The following is a 20,096-nucleotide window of genomic DNA, read 5'->3' on the forward strand; positions in this document are numbered from 1 at the left end:
CATATTTATTTTCACAGTTCATTGGTGGCAACAGTTTTTCAGGGTGTTGATAATTTTGGTGACTGTATGCTCTTACCTTGATTTATGAATTCACTATCTCTAGAAGTTTTATATAAAGTTAATATATGGCCCTAGCCAGTTTGGCTCAGGGGATAGAGTGTTAACCTGCGGACTAAAGGGTCCCAGGTTCAATTCCAGTCAAGGGCACATGTCCAGGTTGTGGGCTCAATCACCAGTAGGGGGCATGCAGGAGGCAGCCAATCAATGATTCATCGGTATTTCTATCTCTCCCTTCCTCTCTGAAAATAATCAATAAAAGTATATTGAAAAAAATAAAATAGGATTAATATATGAAAATTTGAAGTACCCCCCCTGTCCGCCTCCCCCCCGCCCCATGCTTGTACTGTAAACTCGCAGTTTTATCTCTGGAAGTGTTTTGCTAAATATCTTAAGCATTAAGACTTTTTTATGAACAGGAATCAAGCTATTCTGACATTTCAGTGTTAGTGTGGAGAACCATGTTGACAGAAAATAAGCTGGCCTGAATTTGTTTAGCAAGCATCCTTTAGAAGTATATTCTGGGGTCATCATTATTTAAGGTTTGTTTTTTATTTTTTTTTAAGGATTGCACTCTCAATATTCATGCCAATGGCCTTTTGTAGTAACAATTTATGAATGTATAGCCCAGAACAATAATCCTTAATTAAAAGAGAAAAATGATTATTCCCCCAAAATAATAATTACATTTAAACTATGCAATGTACTTTTCATGTTTCACAAGGCAATTATCCTGGTTCAGCCATGGAACAGGGGCCATTACTTACAGTCTAATGACCTATTCATTATCAAATGTGGATTGATGATTAGACTGGAAATATAAATTCTTAATATTTATATTGAGGCAGCGAATTAGCAAAATTTTAGTAGCTTGAAACAAAAAAGAACTTATGGTTTTTCTGATTGCCAAGTGAGGATTCTGGCACATTATAGAAAAATATTTGGTTGGAATAGCAAGGCTACTCAGACTAAAAGTTTTTTGTAAATCAGAAAACTCTTATTTTACTTTTGGGTTGGGCACACAATGCAATATACAGATGATGTATCATAGAATTGTATACTTGAAGTATATACTTTTATTAACCAATGTCACCCTAGTAAGTTAAATTTTAAGAAAACATGAAATCTTGGCATCCATTCAACTTAGCTTAAGTTTATTTTTGTACATGCAGATTTTCATCACCAGATGGCACTCCTGTAAGAAGAAATTCTCATTTTGTTACATTTAATGTGTTTAGTTTATTTTCATAAATGGGCACCAAGTAATAAACAATTTAAAAGATAAATGAGAAAAGGGTCATAGAATTCAATTTTAAAAAAAGAACTGTTTGGAAATCTGTAAGTACAGTCATGTGCCATCTGAGAAATGTTTTAGGCAATTTCATCATTGAGCTAACATCATAGAATGCACTTACACAAACCTAGATAGTATAGCCTAGGCTGCAAGCCTGTACAACATGTTACTGTATTGACTACTATAGGCAGTTGTAACACATTGTTAAGTATTTGCGTATCTAAACACATCAGAGGTACAGTAAAAGTATTGAATAGAAGATTTAAAAAATGTTACAGCTGTATAAGGCACTTACCAGTCATGAAGCTTGCAGGACTGGAAGTTGCTCTTGGTGAGTCAGTGGGTGAATGGTGAGTGAATGTGAAGGCTTAGGACATTACTGTGCACTACTGTAGACTTCATAAATACTGTACTGTAGGCTACACTAAATTTATAAAGCAACATGAGATTAAACCAAGCACAAGAGAGGATGATGCAAACAAGAGACATGAGATGCATGATGCTGCTGCTAGTGTTTGATAGCAAACTTGAAAAATTTTCATAGTTGACATATTGAATTGAATAATTAATTGAATAATATAAATATTATTTTGTATAATTTCAGGTGTACAGTATAATGGTACATTTATATAATTTACAACATGATTCCCCCACATTGGTACCCACCTGGAACCACACATAGTTATTACAATATTAGTGACTGTATTCCCTGTGCTGTACTTTATATTTCTGTGTCTCTTTTGTAACTACCAATTTGTATTTTTTAATTCTTCCCCCCTTTTTATCCAGCTTTCTAGTCTCACTTTCCTCTGGCAGCCATCAGTTTTTTCTCTGTATCGATAAGTCTGTTTTGTTTGCTCGTTTATTTTCTTTTTTAAGAACCCACATATAAATGAAATCACATAGTACTTGTCTTTCTCTGTCTGACTTTATTTTACTTAGCAAACTTTTTTTAATAAGTAGAAAGAGTGCACCACCACAAATATGCTGCACTGTGATGTCACGACAGCTTTGATGTCACTAGGTAATAAAAATTTTTCAGTTCCATTACAATCTTACTAGAGGCCCTGTGCACGGATGTGCACACAAGTGGGGTCTGGCCGGCCCGCCCCAGTGGGGGCCCATGGTTGTATATGTAGTCCATTGTTGACTAAAACATTGTTATGGGTTACATGACTATAAACTAAAAATGATTTTAAAAATTCTTTATATGTTTTTATTGATTTCAGAGAGGAAGGGAAAGGGAGAGAGATAGGAACATAAGTGATGAGAGAGAATCATTGATCGGCTGCCTCCTGCTGGGGATTGAGCCCACAACCCGGGCATGTGCCCTGACTGGGAATTGAACTGTGACCCCCTGATTCATAGGTCCATGCTCAACCACTGAGCCAGACTGCGTGGCTAAAAATGATTTTTTAAAAGGTTTTATCCTAGGAACACCACTTACCCAGGCAGATTTTTATTGGATGTTTAACTTTAGATACTTGGGATAGAATTATAGAGCATTAGTGTTCAAGGTGAGTTTAGAAATAATAAAGTAATTTCTTTACTTCAGAAATACTGTGTTTTTACATTTGTATAATGCTTCACAGTTTAAAAAATGTGTTCAGTTATGTATGTTTATTCATAATTGAGAGCACTAAACTCAGAGAAAGTTCTAAAAATAATGGCAAAACAATGAACTTCCATTTAATACAACCAAAATAAAGAACTCAAAACAACAAAATCTCAAAATTGTTAAACCCAAAACAGATTCAAATATAGTAAAAAAATTTAAACCATGTTGGGTATGTGAGATAATTCTGGTTAATTGGTTATTTGCTATTATCCTATCTAATAATAGAGAAACATGGTAATTAACCGTAACTTCGCTACCCTTCCTATCGGCTAATCAGCGAGATATGCAAATTAACTGCCAACCAAGATGGCGGCCAGTAGCTAGGCAGCTGAAGCGAACAGGAGGCTTGCTTGCTTCAGTGATGGAGGAAGCCATCGTTCCCTCCCTGCCGCTGCCGGCCTCTGAGCTGCATACTAAGAAACAATGTTGCAAATATTGAAGCTAAACAATCCCCGTGCTTTCAGCCAGCCGGCCAAGCTGGAGTTGCAACAGTGTTCAATTATAGAAGGTAAATAAATCCCAGAGACCTGCTTTCAGAAGCCGATGTCTCAGAGCTGGAGCCAAGCCTCAGAGCTAAAGCTGGCTCTCAGCTCCAGTGACAGCCATAGAAGGTAAATAAATCCCAGAATAAAAAAAAAAAAAGGAGAGGTTGGGAGCTTCAGTCACCCGCCAGTCTGAAAACGGCCCTCAGCCCCTCACCCAGACTGGCCAGGCACCCCAGTGGGGACCCCCACCCTGAAGGGGGTGCGACCAGCTGCAAACAGCCATCATCCCCTCATCCAGGCTGGCCAGGCACCCAAGCAGGATCCCCACCCTGATCCAGGACACCCTTCAGGGCAAACCAGCGAGCCCCCACCCGTGCACCAGGCCTCTATCCTATATAGTAAAGGGGTAATATGCAAACTGACCCTAATAGCAGAAGGACTGGGAATGACTGGTCACTATGACACACACTGACCACCAGTGGGCAGACGCTCAATGCATGAGCTGCCCCCTGGTGGTCAGGGCGCTCTCACATGGGAGGAGCTCTGTTCGGCCACAAGCCAGGCTGATGGCTGCCAGTACAGCAGTGGTGGTGGAAGCCTCTCCTGCCTCCTCAGCAGCGCTAAGGATGTCCGACTGCAGCTTAGGTCTGCTCCCCGCTGGCAAGTGAACATCCCCCTAGGGCTACCAGGCTGCCAGAGGAATGTCTGATTGCCAGTTTAGGCCCAATCCCCCGGGGAGCGGGCCTAAGCCAGCAGGTGGTCATCCCCTGAGGGGTCCCAGACTGTGAGAGGGCACAGGCCGGGCTGAGGGACCGTCCCCCCCCCCCCAGTGCACAAATTTTTGTGCACTGTGCCTCTAGTTGTGTATATAAAAGGCAGTGCAATAATATACTTGTTGCCTTTAGCATTCCATTTAATAGAGGACCTATTGAAAGACAGGTAAGTAATATTAAGACAGCTAATGCAGAAAAAACTTGGCAAACCTTTTCTAGCTAAAAATAGGTTTCAGGGACATAGTTTTTCTTGTGATGTTGAAATTGAAATGCTGAATTATGGTTCGGCTCCTTTATTTTAATTTAAGATCCTCAGGTCAAAAAGCTTATCTAAAAATTCTAGTATATCATTTCATTAACCTGGAATGTATTATGATTTGTAAATAGGGAAATACTGTTTCACATTTGAATGCTAGCTTTGAGGTCTCCATAACTGATTGTTCTGGAAAACAGAATTTCATTTATTGTTCTTTGAAATTATTGGCTCTGCTATGATTTGGTCTTTCTTAGATCATTCTTTTTGTTTTGTACTTTTTTCCCCCTTATGTTTCTTCCTTTTTTTCATTCTTTTGCTTTTTTCTTTATATTGCCCCCCACCCCCACCCCCGCTAGTTGCTTTTCTTTTTTTTGGTGGTGGGGAGGTGTCATTCTTAATGTTGAGTGTTTCCTTCCACGACTTGCGTGGAGTAGGGTTCAGTATCTGAAAGAGGAGCCGCACAGCAAATGAGAGAAAAAGACACGAGATAATTTTGCAATATTGGGGGACCAGGTGGCAAATCCCGAAGGACTTCTCCTTCGTGCTCAGGCCTCACCAAGCTTTTATTGATCTGGGATGCCCCCATAGCATAGCCCTTAGGCAGGTGACCCCCTAGTAAGAAGCAGACTAGCCCATCAGCAAGGATTTACATAATAATAAATGGGGGAGTAGTTTCAGCTACCACTGTCCAGACAAACAGAGGTGACGCCTAGCTCCGACCTTTGGGAGGCTTCAAAGGCACCCAGCCTTGGGGGGGTTCTCTGTCTATGCTTATCAGATAGTGAAGGCAATAAACAGTTTCCCACACTTAATTTCTAAAAGTTACCAGCTTCCAGAGCATGTCATTTAAACACACTTACCAAATATCTCTTATATTAGCAGCTACTGAGTAGTGAAGAGAACAAAAAATAAAATGAGTTCGGGTCTTAACTTATTATTATTAAGGTTAGGAACACAAGTTAAATATAGAAAAAGTAGAGAGTAAATCAACTAAAATATGAATTCCATGTAAGTGCTATAGAATTTAAAGGAAAGTTAATATATAAAAAGTAATTGGAAATACATATAATCCTAGAAATCTCTGACCTGTTTTGGAATATTTTTTAAAAAATATATTTTATTGATTTTTTACAGAGAGGAAGGGAGAGAGAGTTAGAAACATCAATGGGAGAGAAACATCAATTAGCTGTCTCCTGCACACCCCCTACTGGGATGTGCCCGCAACCAAGGTACATGCCCTTGACGGAATTGAACCTGGGACCCTTCAGTCTTCAGACTGACGCTCTATCCATTGAGCCAAACCGGTTAGGGCTGGAATATTTTTAAATGGACTTCAATAGAAACCTAAGGGCTTGTTGGGGTGATCTCCTATTTGAATAATTTGGTTTTATTTTATTTTTATTTTTTCAAATTTGGGGCTCTAAGTTAGGCAAATTTAGCCAGCATTTTTTTTTTTTAAATATTTTTTATTGATTTTTTACAGAGAGGAAGGGAGAGGGATAGAGAGCTAGAAACATCGATGAGAGAGAAACATCGACCAGCTGCCTCCTGCACACCCCCCACTGGGGATGTGCCCGCAACCAAGGTACATGCCCCCGACCGGAACCGAACGCGGGACCCTTCAGTCCGCAGGCCGACGCTCTATCCACTGAGCCAAACCGGTTTGGCCATTTTTTTTTTTTTTTTTTTTAACATGTGTTTATTGACTTCAGAGAGGAATGGCAAGGGAGAGAGATAGAAACATCAATGATGAGAGAATCATTGATCGGCTGCCTCCTGCATGCCCCCTACTGGGGATCAAGCCCGCAACCTGGGCATGTGCCCTGACTAGAATCGAACTGTGACCTTTTGGTTCATAGGTCGACACTTAAGCACTGAGCAACACTGGCCGACCTGAATTATTTGCCTTTATACATCTGTTTTACAATGCCAAAAGATAAAATGGTCCTGAACTTGCCATTTTGATTTTGCATGTTTGAGTATTTTATCAGGTTATATTGTTCTTTTTTAAGGTAAAATTTTTCAAGTATACATTATTTTTAAAAATATATATATTTTTATTGATTTCAGAGAGGAAGGGAGAGGGAGAGAGAAACATCAATGATGAGAGAGAATCATTGGTCGGCTGCCTCCTGCATGCTCTCTACCGGGGATGGAGCCTACAACCCGGGCATGTGCCCTGACTGGAATCTCACTGTTATCTCCTGGTTCCTAGGTCAGTGCTCAACCACTGAGCCACGCTTACTGGGCATTAGTTGACTTCTTTTTATTTCTGAATAATATTCAGTTGTATGGTTGTGCTATAGATTATTCACTCTTTGAAGGATATTTTTCTTATTTCCACTTTTGGGGGACTGTGAATAAAGGTGCGATGAGTACTGTATTTAGATAGTTTTTGAGAAAAGTAGCCCATGGCTATCCCAAGTTATAAGGGAGGCTTAGAAATTGAGTATTTAACTTTTTGCCTTCTTTACCAGAGGAGGACAGAAAAAATGGTATGTTGTAAATGGATTTTGGTAGCTAATTCATGGTGTCAATTGCCAGCAGCTGCTGCTTGGTTTGCTCTTTTGTTTTTGTTTAGTTTGTTCCAGGAGCTTCCCGAGTTTGAGATATTGCATATGTGAACTGAACTTTTTCTCTCATCACATTGGTTGGTATCTTTGCTGAGTGTAGAATTCTAGGTTGGAAATTAAACTATGGTGTTTGTTGCTGCTGCACTATGTTTTTAAAATTGTAAAATGTATATAATAATGAAATTATTAAACAACAATTGTCCATTTCCCCTACTCCCAGCCCCTGGTAAACACCATTCAACTTTAACTATTAATTTGATTATTCCAGATAACTCATATAAGTAGTCACACAGTATTTGTCCTTTTTTGAATGGTTTATTTCACTTAGCATAATGTTCTAAAGCTTCATCCATGTTGTAACATGTGTCAGAATTTTCATACTTTAAGTTTGAATAATAAGTAATTCATGTGCTTATCCATTCATCTATCCATAGAAACTCATGTGGCTTCCACTTTTAGCTATTGTGAATAATGATGCTATGAACATGGCTGTACATATAATCTCTTTAAGACCCTGCTTTCATCTCACTTATTTGTGGAATCTAGAACAAAATAAACTAATGAACAAAATAGGTCCAAGACATGGATGCATAGAACAGAATGACAGATCTCAGAGGGGAGGGGGGTGGAGGGGACAGGAAGAGATTAACCAAAGAACATACATGCATATATGCATAGCCCATGGACACAGACAGTGTGGTGAAGGCCTGGGGTGGGGCAGGGGCTGGTTGGAGGGGGGAAAAGGATGGGGAAATGTGGGATATCTGTAATACTGTCAATAATGGAAAAAAAAAAGACCCTGCTTTCAATTTTTTCTGTCTTGTTTGTATTACTGGACCATATAGTAATTATATTTTTAATTTTTTGAGTAACTGCCATGTTGTTTTCTATAGTTACTACACTGTTGTACATTCTTAACAGCAGTATTTAAGGTTTCTAATTTCTCTACATCCTCGCCAAAACTATTTTTTATTAACCATCCTAATGGGTGTGAAGTGGTATTTCATTATTATAATCATGTTTTGGTGGCATATTATATTTAGTTATATGCTTGATACTTAAGTAGGTCTCCAGTAAATATTTGTTGAATAAAGTAAAAATAGATGCACAATTGTTTTGTCTCCTTTGAAGATTTGTTGTTGTTGTTTTTAAGGATTTTTGTGAGTTTATTCAAGCCAAGCCATCGATAGTTGCTGGGAAGCAGAATCTCAATGTATTGGGATAATGCTCCTGAGAATGGCAGTTCTTCACCTTGTTTTATACAAGATTTGTTGTTTATAAGAGGCTTTTGCATTAGGTATGTCTTGCTTCTGGATATCACATTTTGCATTGGATTATTGCCAAGTAAAATTTTGACTGGATGCAGTTTTTATCTGTGTTCATATACCAACTGCAAATGGGAAGAGCAGATAAAACTATATGCAGTATAGTGGTAAAATAATTGCTGGATAAAATTCATGGTATTTGAGCTTTTTGTTTAGAATTGCTGTACTTGTAAACCTTAGACTTTAGATTGCATTAGTAAAAGTGGCTTAAGAGCTGCCAGGAAAATCTAAAATCCTTGTTTTCTTGAGAATTTGTATTTGAGAGAATCTTTGACTTATATCATGTTTACTCCTTGCCTTGTATTTTATCCTTGCCATTTACTATGATTGCAAGTTTTGCTCACCATGCCTGCTTTCTTGCAGATTTTCTATTTTGTACGCACGTTATTTTGTATATACTGTATATGATGACTTCAGTGAGCAGTGACCGTTCCCGATGTGCTCGGGAAAAAACACAAATTTCAGCAACACAGGCAACACAACTACAGAAACAAGTAGTACAGGTAAGTTTTTGTGGAAGTCTTGTGGAAATTAAGGGAGTACATGTGCTTTAATGTTCCTTGTAGGAAACCTCAGGATTTTAAATCTCATTTTTAAAAATTAGTATGACCTAGCTGGGTGACTCGGTTGATTTTAGAGAGGGAGGGAGGGAGAACGAGAGAGAAGAAGAAAGAGAGACAGAAACATTGGTTGGTTGTCTCATATGTATCCTGACCAGGGATCAAACCTGCAACATGGGTAAGTGCCCTTAACTGGGAATTGAACCTGTGACCCTTTAGTGCATGGGACGACACTCCAACCAGTTGAACCACAGTAGCCAGGGCATGAATAGCCTCTTATCAAAGATGAAATACAAGTTATGAAAAATCATAGGTGCAACCCTGCTAATAATGAAAGAAATAAATTAAAGCAAATTTTATTTCTTTGTTTATCAAATAAGTAAGGATTAAATGCTTGGTCTTTTCAAGGGGGGTCAAATGAAATGTGTTGGGAATGTGAACTATCTCTGTTTCCCACTCAAGTAAAGTCCTTGGGCTGATTTCCAGAGAATCAGATTCTCCAGACTAGAGGAGGGAGGACTCCCTTCTTCCCAATGGTTGTCCCTAAAAGTTTTTCCATGGGCCCTTTGGGGATGGCTCATTTTCTCTAATTAGAAGAAAAACTGCCAACTGAGTTGAGGGAAGGATTTCTAGGCCCGTAGATTACTAATTTTTCTTTTAATAAAACTATTGTGAGAATTTCTCAAAATATTATTATATATTAATAAAACTATGCATGTTCATTTATCCATTAATCCCACGCTGGAAAAATATCCTAAGGAAAAAACCTTAATCGGGAGGCTTTATTTTGTAAGATGTTTATTGCCCAATTCTAAATGTCCATAGAGGAATTCTGAGGTAACCTATCTAGCCGGTTGTAAGAGAGAAATTTATGAGCTCTCATGAATCAGAATAAACCTGAGTTTTTGGGCCCTGGGTCTGCCACTTTACTAGTTAGTTGATTCACTTAAGTCTCTTTGAACCTCAGTTGTTGTTTTTTTAATTTATTTTTTATTGTTGGCAGTATTACAGATGTCCCTCATTTCCCCCGCTTTGTCCCCCTCCACCCAGGCCTCAACCCACCCAGGCCTTCACCACACTATTGCCTCTGACCATGGACTATGCATATCCTATCTAATAAAGAGGTAATATGCAAATCGACCATCACTCCAACACACAAGATGGCCACCCCCATGTGGACACAAGATGGCCGGCAGGGGAGGGCAGTTGTGGGTGATCAGGCCAGCAGGGGAGGGCAGTTAGGGGGGACCAGGCCTGCAGGGGAGGGCAGTTAGGGGGAACCAGGCCTGCAGGGGAGGGCAGTTGGGGGGAACCAGGCCTGCAGGGGAGGGCATTTGGGGGCAACCAGGCCTGCAGGGGAGGGCAGTTGGGGGCAACCAGGCCAGCACAGGGAGGGCAGTTAGGGGCAATTGGGCTGGCAGGGGAGGGCAGTTAGGGGCAACCAGGCCTGCAGGGGAGGGCAGTTGGGGGGGACCAGGCCTGCAGGGGAGGGCAGTTGGGGGCAACCAGGCCTGCAGGGGAGGGCAGTTAGGGGCAATTGGGCTGGCAGGGGAGGGCAGTTGGGGGCAACCAGGCCTGCAGGGGAGGGCAGTTAGGGGCAATTGGGCTGGCAGGGGAGGGCAGTTAGGGGCAACCAGGCCAGCAGGGGAGGGCAGTTAGGGGCAATCAGGCCAGCAGGGGAGCAGTTAGGCATCGATCAGGCTGGCAGGGGAGTGGTTAGGGAGTGATCAGGCTGGCAGGCAGAAGTGGTTAGGGGCAATCAGGCAGGAAGGCAGGCGAGTGGTTGGGAGTCAGCAGTCCTGGATTGTGAGAGGGATGTCCGACTGCCCAGTGGGATCGGGCCTAAATGGGCAGTCGGACATCCCTCAAGGGGTCCCAGATTGGAGAGAGTGCAGGCTGGACTGAGGGACACTCCACCTGGCCCAGTGCACAAATTTTGTGCACTGGGCCTCTAGTATTCATATAAGTTCCTTGGTTGATTTCTTCCTATTATCCCCCACCCCCACCTCCCCACATACCTCTTTCTTCTGAGATGTGTCAGTCTGTACCATGCATCCATGCCTCTGGACCTATTTTTTTTCATTAGTTTATTTTGTTTAATAGATTCCACCTATAATGAGATCATGTGATATTTGTCTTTCTCTGACTGGCTTATTTCACTTAGCATGATAATCTCCAGGTCCATCCATGCTGTTGCAAAGGGTAAGAGATGAACCTCAGATTTTTAAAATCATGCTTTTGAGAGTTAGAAAAAAAATTTCGAGTTGTATACATTATTCTTGAATATCTTTTTAGATCTCCAAATGTTAACATTTATTTATCTTTTTCTCCCTCCTACAAAGGAGAAACTGCATGCTCCTTTTCCTCTAAACCTCTTGAGAATAAGTTGCAGATGTGGTGCTTCTTTACCTGTAAATACTTGAGTATGTATAGTATTTAAAAAACAAACATACAAGAACCATCTTTTTGCATAATAACAGCACAATTTTAAAAATCTGGAAATCACTTCATTAGCCAACTTAATCTATAGATCATATTTATATTTTCTTGGTTGTCCCAATAATGTCCTCTTAAGTTAATTAAGTCCTTACATTGTATTTAGGTTTTAATTCTCTTTGTCTTCTTTAATGTGAAACTTTCTGTTTCATGACATTGGCATATTTGAAAAATATAGGCCACTTATTTTGTAGAATGTTTCCTAAGTTCAGTTTGTTTGAGAAATTTCCTCATGATTAGGAAGGGGTTATACATTTTTGGTAAAGATAGTCCTGTTCTTAGTGTGTCATATCATGATGTACAGAACATAGGCTTGTCCTATATACTGGTAATCAGTTTTATCATTTAGTTAAAGTGGTGTTTCTCTAGTATCATGTCGGGAAAGAAAAACTAGTTGTTAAAAATTTAAAATGGTGTCTTATATTCTTTGCAGAGAATGGTTGTAAGGAATTAGAAATTGCATAAGATATGATCAGGAAGTGGTAACCTTTACTCTTAATGTATATTTCATATAGGTTATGAAATTAGTAATATTTGAAATTATGCTGGGAAATGCCAGGTTTCTGATCAATTGAGAAAGGATGCAAAATAATACTTACAATGTAGCACAACTGTTTAGACATTTAAGAAAAAAAGACTAGTAACTCTAGCTGGTGTGGCTCAGTTGGTTGGAGCCTCATCTGTGCACTGAAAGATTGCCAGTTGTTTCTGGTTCAATTTCCAGTGGAGGCAACTGATTGATGTTTCTTTCATATGTTGATGTGTGTGTCCCCCCCCCTCCCCCCCAAACTGGTAAAATATAACCTCAGGTGACAATGAAAAAAAAAAGACTAGTAGACTATGTTAATGATATTTATCTTTGGGTGATGGGCATAAGGATAATTTAAAAATATAATCCAGCTATTATATTTTCCAAATTTTCTGGGTGATGTCCAACAAAAAACATTTGAGTATACTACGAAAGGTTAAAGTTGATGGTGTGTGGGCAGGCTAAATAGGAATTTCAGATGGTGAATAAAGAAAAATTGAATTTATTTAAAGAAAAGGGATAGGGATATCCAAAGGGAGGGGCTACACAGCACTGAGCTAAGGAGTATTGGGTCAATGATAGCAGCCCCTAGGACAGTGATGGTGAACCTATGACACTAATTTTTTTGTTTGATTTTTCTTTGTTAAATGGCATTTAAATATATAAAATAAATATCAAAAATATAAGTCTTTGTTTTACTATGGTTGCAAATATCAAAAAATTTCTATATGTGACACGGCACCAGAGTTAAGTTAGGGTTTTTCAAAATGCTGACACGCCGAGCTCAAAAGGTTCGCCATCACTGCCCTAGGAGATGGAGATTCTTCCTTATATGTAGTCACTGGTGGGAAGCTCTTGTAGTCAGTGAGTTCTGGGGTCTTGGTTGATGGGTTTAGGGCCCCAGGGGTGGGCAAACTTTTTGACTCGAGGGCCACAATGGGTTGGTTCTTAAACTGGACCGGAGGGCCGGAACAAAAGCATGGATGGAGTGTTTGTGTGAACTAATATAAATTCAAAGTAAACATAATTACATAAAAGGGTACGGTCTTTTTTGTTTGTTTGTTTTATTCATTTCAATTGGGCCGGATCCGGCGGGCCGTAGTTTGCCCACAGCTGGTTTAGGCAGTGGGGTTGGGTCAGCAGGACTGTGGATGTATGATTGGGCGCTTCTTGGCAGTTTTAGTTGTTTATATGGTTGATTCCTAGTGTCCTCCATTTCTTGTCCAGCAAGTCTTCCTGGTCTTTGTTCTCCTGTGGTGGGGAAGCTTACAAAATGGCTGTTAAGAATTATATTGCCTCGTAAGTCCTAACATACTATAAAAGCTATCAACACTATATTATGAAAGTAGCGTAGCTCATTATAAGCCAAGTGAATGGAAGAGAGATCTAGAAGAAGAGATTAGTAAATGCTGCTTTTCTTGGCAAGAATTTTTCAACTTGACAGTTGTGTTGATGTCACTGATGTTTGTTGTAGGAGAGGGTGCACTAATGTTTAACTTCGAATTACCAGTTGATTCTGCTTATTCCTCTGATTTCACAAGCTATACAGACCGCTTCTCAGTTGTTTGAGCTCAGCCTGGCAAATTTTTTATCATACTCTAATTTCTGTTTGTTGTTTATCTGATGCTTAATTTTCTTTTGTTTTCCTGGCTGAAGGATAATTTTTATTACTTTTATGTACAGAAAACTCAACAATGTACACTTAGCCCATCTTGGTGGCCAGCTTTTTAGCCTTGGCCTTTTCCAGCTTAGCAATGCGAGCCACTGACTTTGGACCCAGGATGTTGCATCCCCATTGGCACGGATCTCATCATATCTGTTGTAATTGGTCTGGATAGCCCCCACCAGCTTAGCCAGAGCACCTTTGTCTTCTGTGTGAAGGTGACGGTGGTGCAGGTCTTTCTGTGGACTAGATGTCCTAGCTTGGCCTTCCCCTTGATAATGCAGTAGGAAACCCACATCTTATGGCACAGGGCAGGCAGGTAGACAGTCAGCTCAATGGGATCGTCGTGTGCAATCGTCTACCAGCTGTGCCTTCTTGTTCTCACCAGGGTGGTAACAGTGTTACCCCTGCCCAAAGGACAGGTGGCTCCTTGGTAGAGAAATCTCCTTTCCCTGACAGCTTTTTTCTCAGCCTGGGCCAATAATCTCTCTTCTTGCTCTGTCTCTGGTCTGTACTTGTGGGTCAGCTTTAGCAGTTGAGTTGCTGTTTGGCCCTCCCAAGGCGTGGGTGAACTGGTTAACGGCAGGAGGCACTTTCAGATGCTTATAAAGAATGGCCCTTTGCCACTACAACTGAATGTAGCAGGGGCATTTGACAAAATGGGTGAGGTCCCTTTGGGTTGTATGTCCTCTCCAATGCCAGAATTCTTGGGCCTTTTCTCAAACGGGATTTACCACTTTCTTGGCCTGCTTCTCCACGACAGCAGAGACCTGCAAACACCTTCTCTTTAGCCTTCTTTCCTTTTGGTATCTTGGGCGGCAGGAGGAAAGAGCTAATTTTCTTCTTGACTAGGGTAATTGGCAAAGGTAAAAATATTTAAAGGCCTAATTGAAAATACTTTATATTTCATTAATATTCTATGCTAGTATTGCAAAACTGTACTTGTTAAACAGCTGTTAAGTGCATCAGCTGTGTTTTCAGAAGTTACTTCTATTTGGTCTGTACCCTTTCAAGAATAAAACGGATGATATCATTGAATTGAAATAAAAAGCACATTTGAGTCATAGTACTTAAGCTTAAAAAACTAAGTCTGAATAAATTAGTAATTGGTATTTACCTTATATATGGTAGTAAATAGTGAATGACTTGTGTGGGTGAAATAGTGTCAACTTTGAAATGAAATATATTTTAATAAACACTGCCTTTATAATTATTCAAAGTGTGTTTATACATTTTTGGGAGACACCCTATATATCCTTATATTATAGATGTATATACAAATAAGGTATAAATTGGGTCTTTATAGTGTTTATAGTATATAGTATATCTCCCTTTGGACATATACATTCATATATTGTGGTTATATATACAAATTAGGTATAAGTTTGATCTCTATACTGTTTAGGTAGTAATGAAAAATTAGTAAAATGCAGGACCTATCTCGGTAGCCAGTAAACATTATGCTAATAGATATTCACAATAAATTGTGTATGTGTTTTCCTACAAAGTAATGTGTTTATATTCTGGGTTTTTTTTTATATCAGAAAAACATGTATGTGCCAAATAAATAGTTTTGATACTAGATGGTTACATTATGGGTCACAGTAATTTTCTTGTGGGTATGTGAAAATTTTGTAATTTAAGTAAATTTAATTGTTTGAAGCAATGAGTATTAGTGTGCTTGGAAGGGACCACTGGTGGTCCGTGAGGTCCAAAAGGTTGACGACCACTGGTCTAATGTGCAGGTAGGTAAAGTGAGAGTATATATAAGGCCCTATATACACTGGGTAGCATTGAGGTTAAATTGGCTACGTGAGAAGACACAGAGTTTCTGTACAAACATTTTTCTGGTTGGAATGGTGTAGCACTGTAGTGGTTCAAATGAGGTCACTACAGGCAGGCATAGGTTGGAATGAAAGGATTGGCCATTAGATTGGAGGTAACAGCCCAAAGCTAGCTGGATCCTGTATAAGGACTAGGGATTATTTGAAATATACACTGAGTGGCCAGATTATGATGACCACCTGATGTTTGTAGGCAAATTAGCTATAATTTCGCGCTGAAATTGCTAGAGGGCCAGACCATTATAAATAGGGAAGCAGGTTGTTTACCTCAACAGTAGAAGTGATTTTTTTCTGAAGATATGGGTAAACAACGTGATTTAACAGCCTTTGAACGTGGGATATATATACAGTGAGTGGCCTGATTATTATGACCACCCCATCAATCCTTCATTGGGCCACCTTTTGCCTTCAATACTGCGGTGATTCTTCTTGGCATTGACTCCACGAGATGTTGAAAGGTGATGCGAGGAATCTAACACCATGCCTGATGAATAGCACTGTCCAATTCTGTGAGATTTGATGGTTGTGGAACCAGCTGCCTGATGGCTCTTTAACTTCGTCCCACAAATGCTCAATTGGATTCAGATCTGTTGATTGTGGGGGCCACCTAAGCAAGGTAAAGTCTCCCTCACGTTCTTGAAACCACTCCTGCACAATATGAGCACCGTGGCATGGCGCATTGTCTTGTTGGAAGACACCATCTCCATTGGGATACACCATCAATATGATAGGATGAACTTGATCAACAAGGATACTTAGGTATGTTGTACTATTCAGACGTTGTTCCACACGAATTAAAAGGCCCAAATCATGCCAGGAAAACATGCCCCAAACCATAACAGTGCCCCCACCAGCTTGAAGGGTTGTACTCATGCATGTGGGGTGCATGCTTTCATGCTGTTTCTGCCAAATTCTCACTCTGCCATCTGCATGATGCAACTGGAAACGCGATTCATCAGACCACATGACTTTTTTCCAATCCTCGACTGTCCCATCCTTGTGTTCCTGTGCAAATTGGAGACGTTTTATCTTGGTAACTGCAGACAGCAAAGGTGTTTGAATAGGCCTTCGGCTTCCATATCCCATAAGATGCAGTGTATGGCTAATTTGCCTACAAATGTCAGGTGGTCATATTAATCTGGCCATACACACACACACACACACACACACACACACACACACACACACTAGGGGCCCGGTGCACGAAGATTCATGCACTGGGGGTGGGTCCCTCAGCATGACCTGCAACCTCTCCAATTTGGGAGCCCTCAAGGGAGCCCTCTCCAATCTGGGAGTTTCTGTCTGTCTTTGCAATCATATGAATTGTCTGAGACCCCCAACCCAGTTTGGTTTGTTGCTCACAGAATAATGGAGGCATTTTTTTTTTCTTTGCTTCATTGGTGGAGATTTCCTGGAAATTTTAGGATATCTTCCCTTTAATTTTTCCCAGATACTCTGATTTTACTTATGTCTCTCACCTTTGCTTTCCCTCCATCCCCCACTGCAACAGTAACTTGCTCACTTTGCTCTAGTGTCTAGGAGATCCGTCTGCCACCAGAACTACGATTCCCAGCATTCCTGGTGCTCCCCGCGCTCTTGGTTTTCCCTTCCTGCTGTCTCCGTCCCACGGCCTCCCACTCTGCCAAGTCCTCCAAGCTCCCAGCTCTCCCTCTCTGCTCTCTGTCTGTCGGCTTGGGGAGCCAAGTTCCCCAATCCGCTCCACTCTCTGCCGGCTCTCCACTCTGCTCTCTGCCGGCTACTGAGGGAGCCACGTCCCCCCAAGCCTCTGGCTCTCCTGCTCTGTTCTCTGTCTGGTGGCTTGGGGGAGTGACTGAGGGAGCCACGTTCCCCCAAGCCGCCGGCTCTCCCGCTCTGCTCTCCTCCCGGCACCTCTGTATGCAAATTAACCCACCATCTTTGTCAATTTAATTTGCATACTCCTGATTGGCTGGTGGGTGTAGTGGAGGGATGGTCAATTTACATGTTTCTCTTTTATTATATAGGATATTCCACATTCAAAGGCTGTTAAATCGCGTTGTTTACCCATATCTTCAGAAAAAAATCACTTTTACTGTCGTGGTAAACAACCTGCTTCCCTATTTATAATGGGCTGGCTCCCTAGCAACTTCAGCGTGAAATTATAGCTAATTTGCCTACAAAGGTCAGGTGGTCATCATAATCTGGCTTCAGTGTATATGTACTTAAAGCAGAGAAGAAAAGTTGTTCATTATTCTTGTGAGGATCATTCAGTAATTTGAACACTTTTTAAACATTTATTTTGGGAGTTAGTATAAATTTTAGCTAACAAGGGTAACTTTTGGGGGTAACAACCCGTTTCTGAGTAATTTTAGATTTATCAGAAAATTGCAGATATAGAAGAGAGAGTTTCTATAAACCCCTCACCTAGTTTCCCTGTTGTCATAACCATGGTATCTCTGTCAAAACTAATAAACCAAATTGGTATATTATTATTAACTCACTGCACAAAAGAGTAACTTTTCCCATACCTTTTAATTTATTATTGTCAAAAACACCATAAAATGAAACCACAACAATTAAGAAACTTGAATTTTTTTTAAAAAAATATATTTTATTGATTTTTTTACAGAGGATGGGAGAGAGATAGAGAGTTAGAAACATCGATGAGAGAGAAACATCGATCAGCTGCCTCCTGCACACCTCATACTGGGGATGTGCCCGTAACCCAGGTATATGCCTTTGACCAGAATCGAACCTGGGACCTTTCAGTCCGTAGGCTGACGCTCTATCCACTAAGCCCAACCTGTTTCGGCGAGAAACTTGAATTTTTTAAAAAGGATTTTACGTTAAAAAAGCAGCTGGAAAAGAGTTTTCTTCAGAGGTGACTAGTTTTATGTTTGAAAGTTTCTTTTTAAATTTTTTTTGTTAAAACCATTTTTTATTGCAATTAAAAAATAGTAACTTTTAAAATAACTTTTATTTAGATAAATATAGCCTTTTAAGAACTGACCATGATACCTTTGTAGAGTTGACAGCAGAGCTTTTTTGTTTTGATAGCAAGCCTGATTCTAAGCCTGTGTCCTGGCAGTTGTTTTCACTATTTCTTGTTCTACTTTCTCTTAATGCTGGTTACTCCCATCTCTCCAGGGGAAAGAAAATTCAAATGAGTCAATGAAGATGAATAAGAACTTTAGGTCATTTGGCCAAGTAAATAGGACCTTTACATTATTTAATTTGACACTTAATTTACCTTATGGGTACAGGTTGTGTATGTTTTTTATTACCATAGTTGCTGGAGTGCTAGAGAGGTTTTATCCGTTTTGCATCAGAGTTTGGCATCTAACTTATATTTTTGTACTCAAATTTTAACAATTTTTTGTACTTTTCAGGCAACAGCTGAACAGATGCGTCTCGCTCAGGTGATCTTTGATAAAAATGATTCAGAATTTGAAGCTAAAGTTAAACAGGTATGTTTCTGGCAAAGGATGTTACCTATTTTTGTTAATGTTTTAAAAAGAAAATTTTACTAGAGATTTTAATTTTATTTTAAAAAGCTATTTTTATTGATTTCAGAGAGGAAGGGAGAGGGAGAGAGAGAGAAACATCAATAATGAGAGAGAATCATAGATCAGCTGCCTCCTTCACGCCCTCTACTAGAGAATAAGTCCGCAACCTGGGTATATGCCCTGACTGGGAATCTAACCGTGACTACCTGGTTCATAGGTCAGTGCTCTACCAATAATTGCTCCTTGGAGTGAACATCCCACAGTGAACTCTTTAGTCCTTTACTATGTAAACTCTTTGTTCTTACTTATAGTTCCTTTCATCAGACAAATGATAATGATTTTGGAAGGCCACAAAAAGAATTTATTAAAAATTATAGAATTCATTCTCTGGAATGATTTATGTACATTTTGAGACATACCACATATTATATTGTCATTTATCTGAATAGCATAGCAGATACACAAGCAAGAGCACTGGTTCAGGAGTTCAGAGTTTTTTTTTGTTGTTGTTGTTTTTTTTAAAATATATTTTATTGATTTTTTACAGAGAGGAAGGGAGAGAGATAGTTAGAAACATCGATGAGAGAGAAACATCGATCAGCTGCCTCCTGCACATCTCCTACTGGGGATGTGCCCGCAACCCAGGTACATGCATGCCCTTGACCAGAATCGAACCTAGGACCTTTCAGTCCGCAGGCTGACGCTCTATCCACTGAGCCAAACCGGTTTCGGCAGGAGTTCAGAGTTTTAAGTGCTAACTTTAGTTCTGTTTCTTACTGATCCAATCACTGGAGGAATTTAAAAAATTTTTTTTTTTTTTAATCCTTACCCGAGGATACTTTTTCCATTGTTTTAGAGAGAGTGAAGGGGAGGGAGGAGGAGGGGAGAAACACACACAGGCAGGCATAGGTTGGAATGAAAGAGAGAGAGAGAGAGAGAGAGAGAGAAAGAAACATTGATATGAAAGAGACACACACTGTTATACCCTGTACACGCCCTGATGGGGTGGGAATGAACCTGAAACAGGTATGTGCCCTTGATGGGGAATCCGAAACCATGACCCTTCTGTCCATAGGCTGACACTAACTACCGAGCAACCACCAGGGCAATCACCTGAGGGATTTTGATACTTATTGTG

General features: G+C 40.1%; 1 protein-coding gene and 1 pseudogene across 1 annotated transcript in view; one reads left to right on the plus strand and one right to left on the minus strand.

Annotated features, from left to right (window-relative positions):
• The window catches only part of UBAP2 (ubiquitin associated protein 2), a 120,605-nt gene that overhangs the window by 31,044 nt on the left and 69,465 nt on the right, over nt 1-20,096 (plus strand). Inside the window, exons 3-4 of the mRNA XM_036330566.1 lie at nt 8,745-8,884; nt 18,842-18,919. Coding sequence (XP_036186459.1) covers nt 8,745-8,884; nt 18,842-18,919 — 218 coding nt within the window. The remainder of the gene's footprint in view (nt 1-8,744; nt 8,885-18,841; nt 18,920-20,096) is intronic.
• Nucleotides 13,669-17,901, minus strand: LOC118667661 (annotated as a pseudogene).

Source organism: Myotis myotis, unplaced genomic scaffold (genome assembly GCF_014108235.1).
Source record: "Myotis myotis isolate mMyoMyo1 unplaced genomic scaffold, mMyoMyo1.p scaffold_m19_p_12, whole genome shotgun sequence".
NCBI classification, from domain to species: Eukaryota; Metazoa; Chordata; class Mammalia; order Chiroptera; family Vespertilionidae; genus Myotis; species Myotis myotis.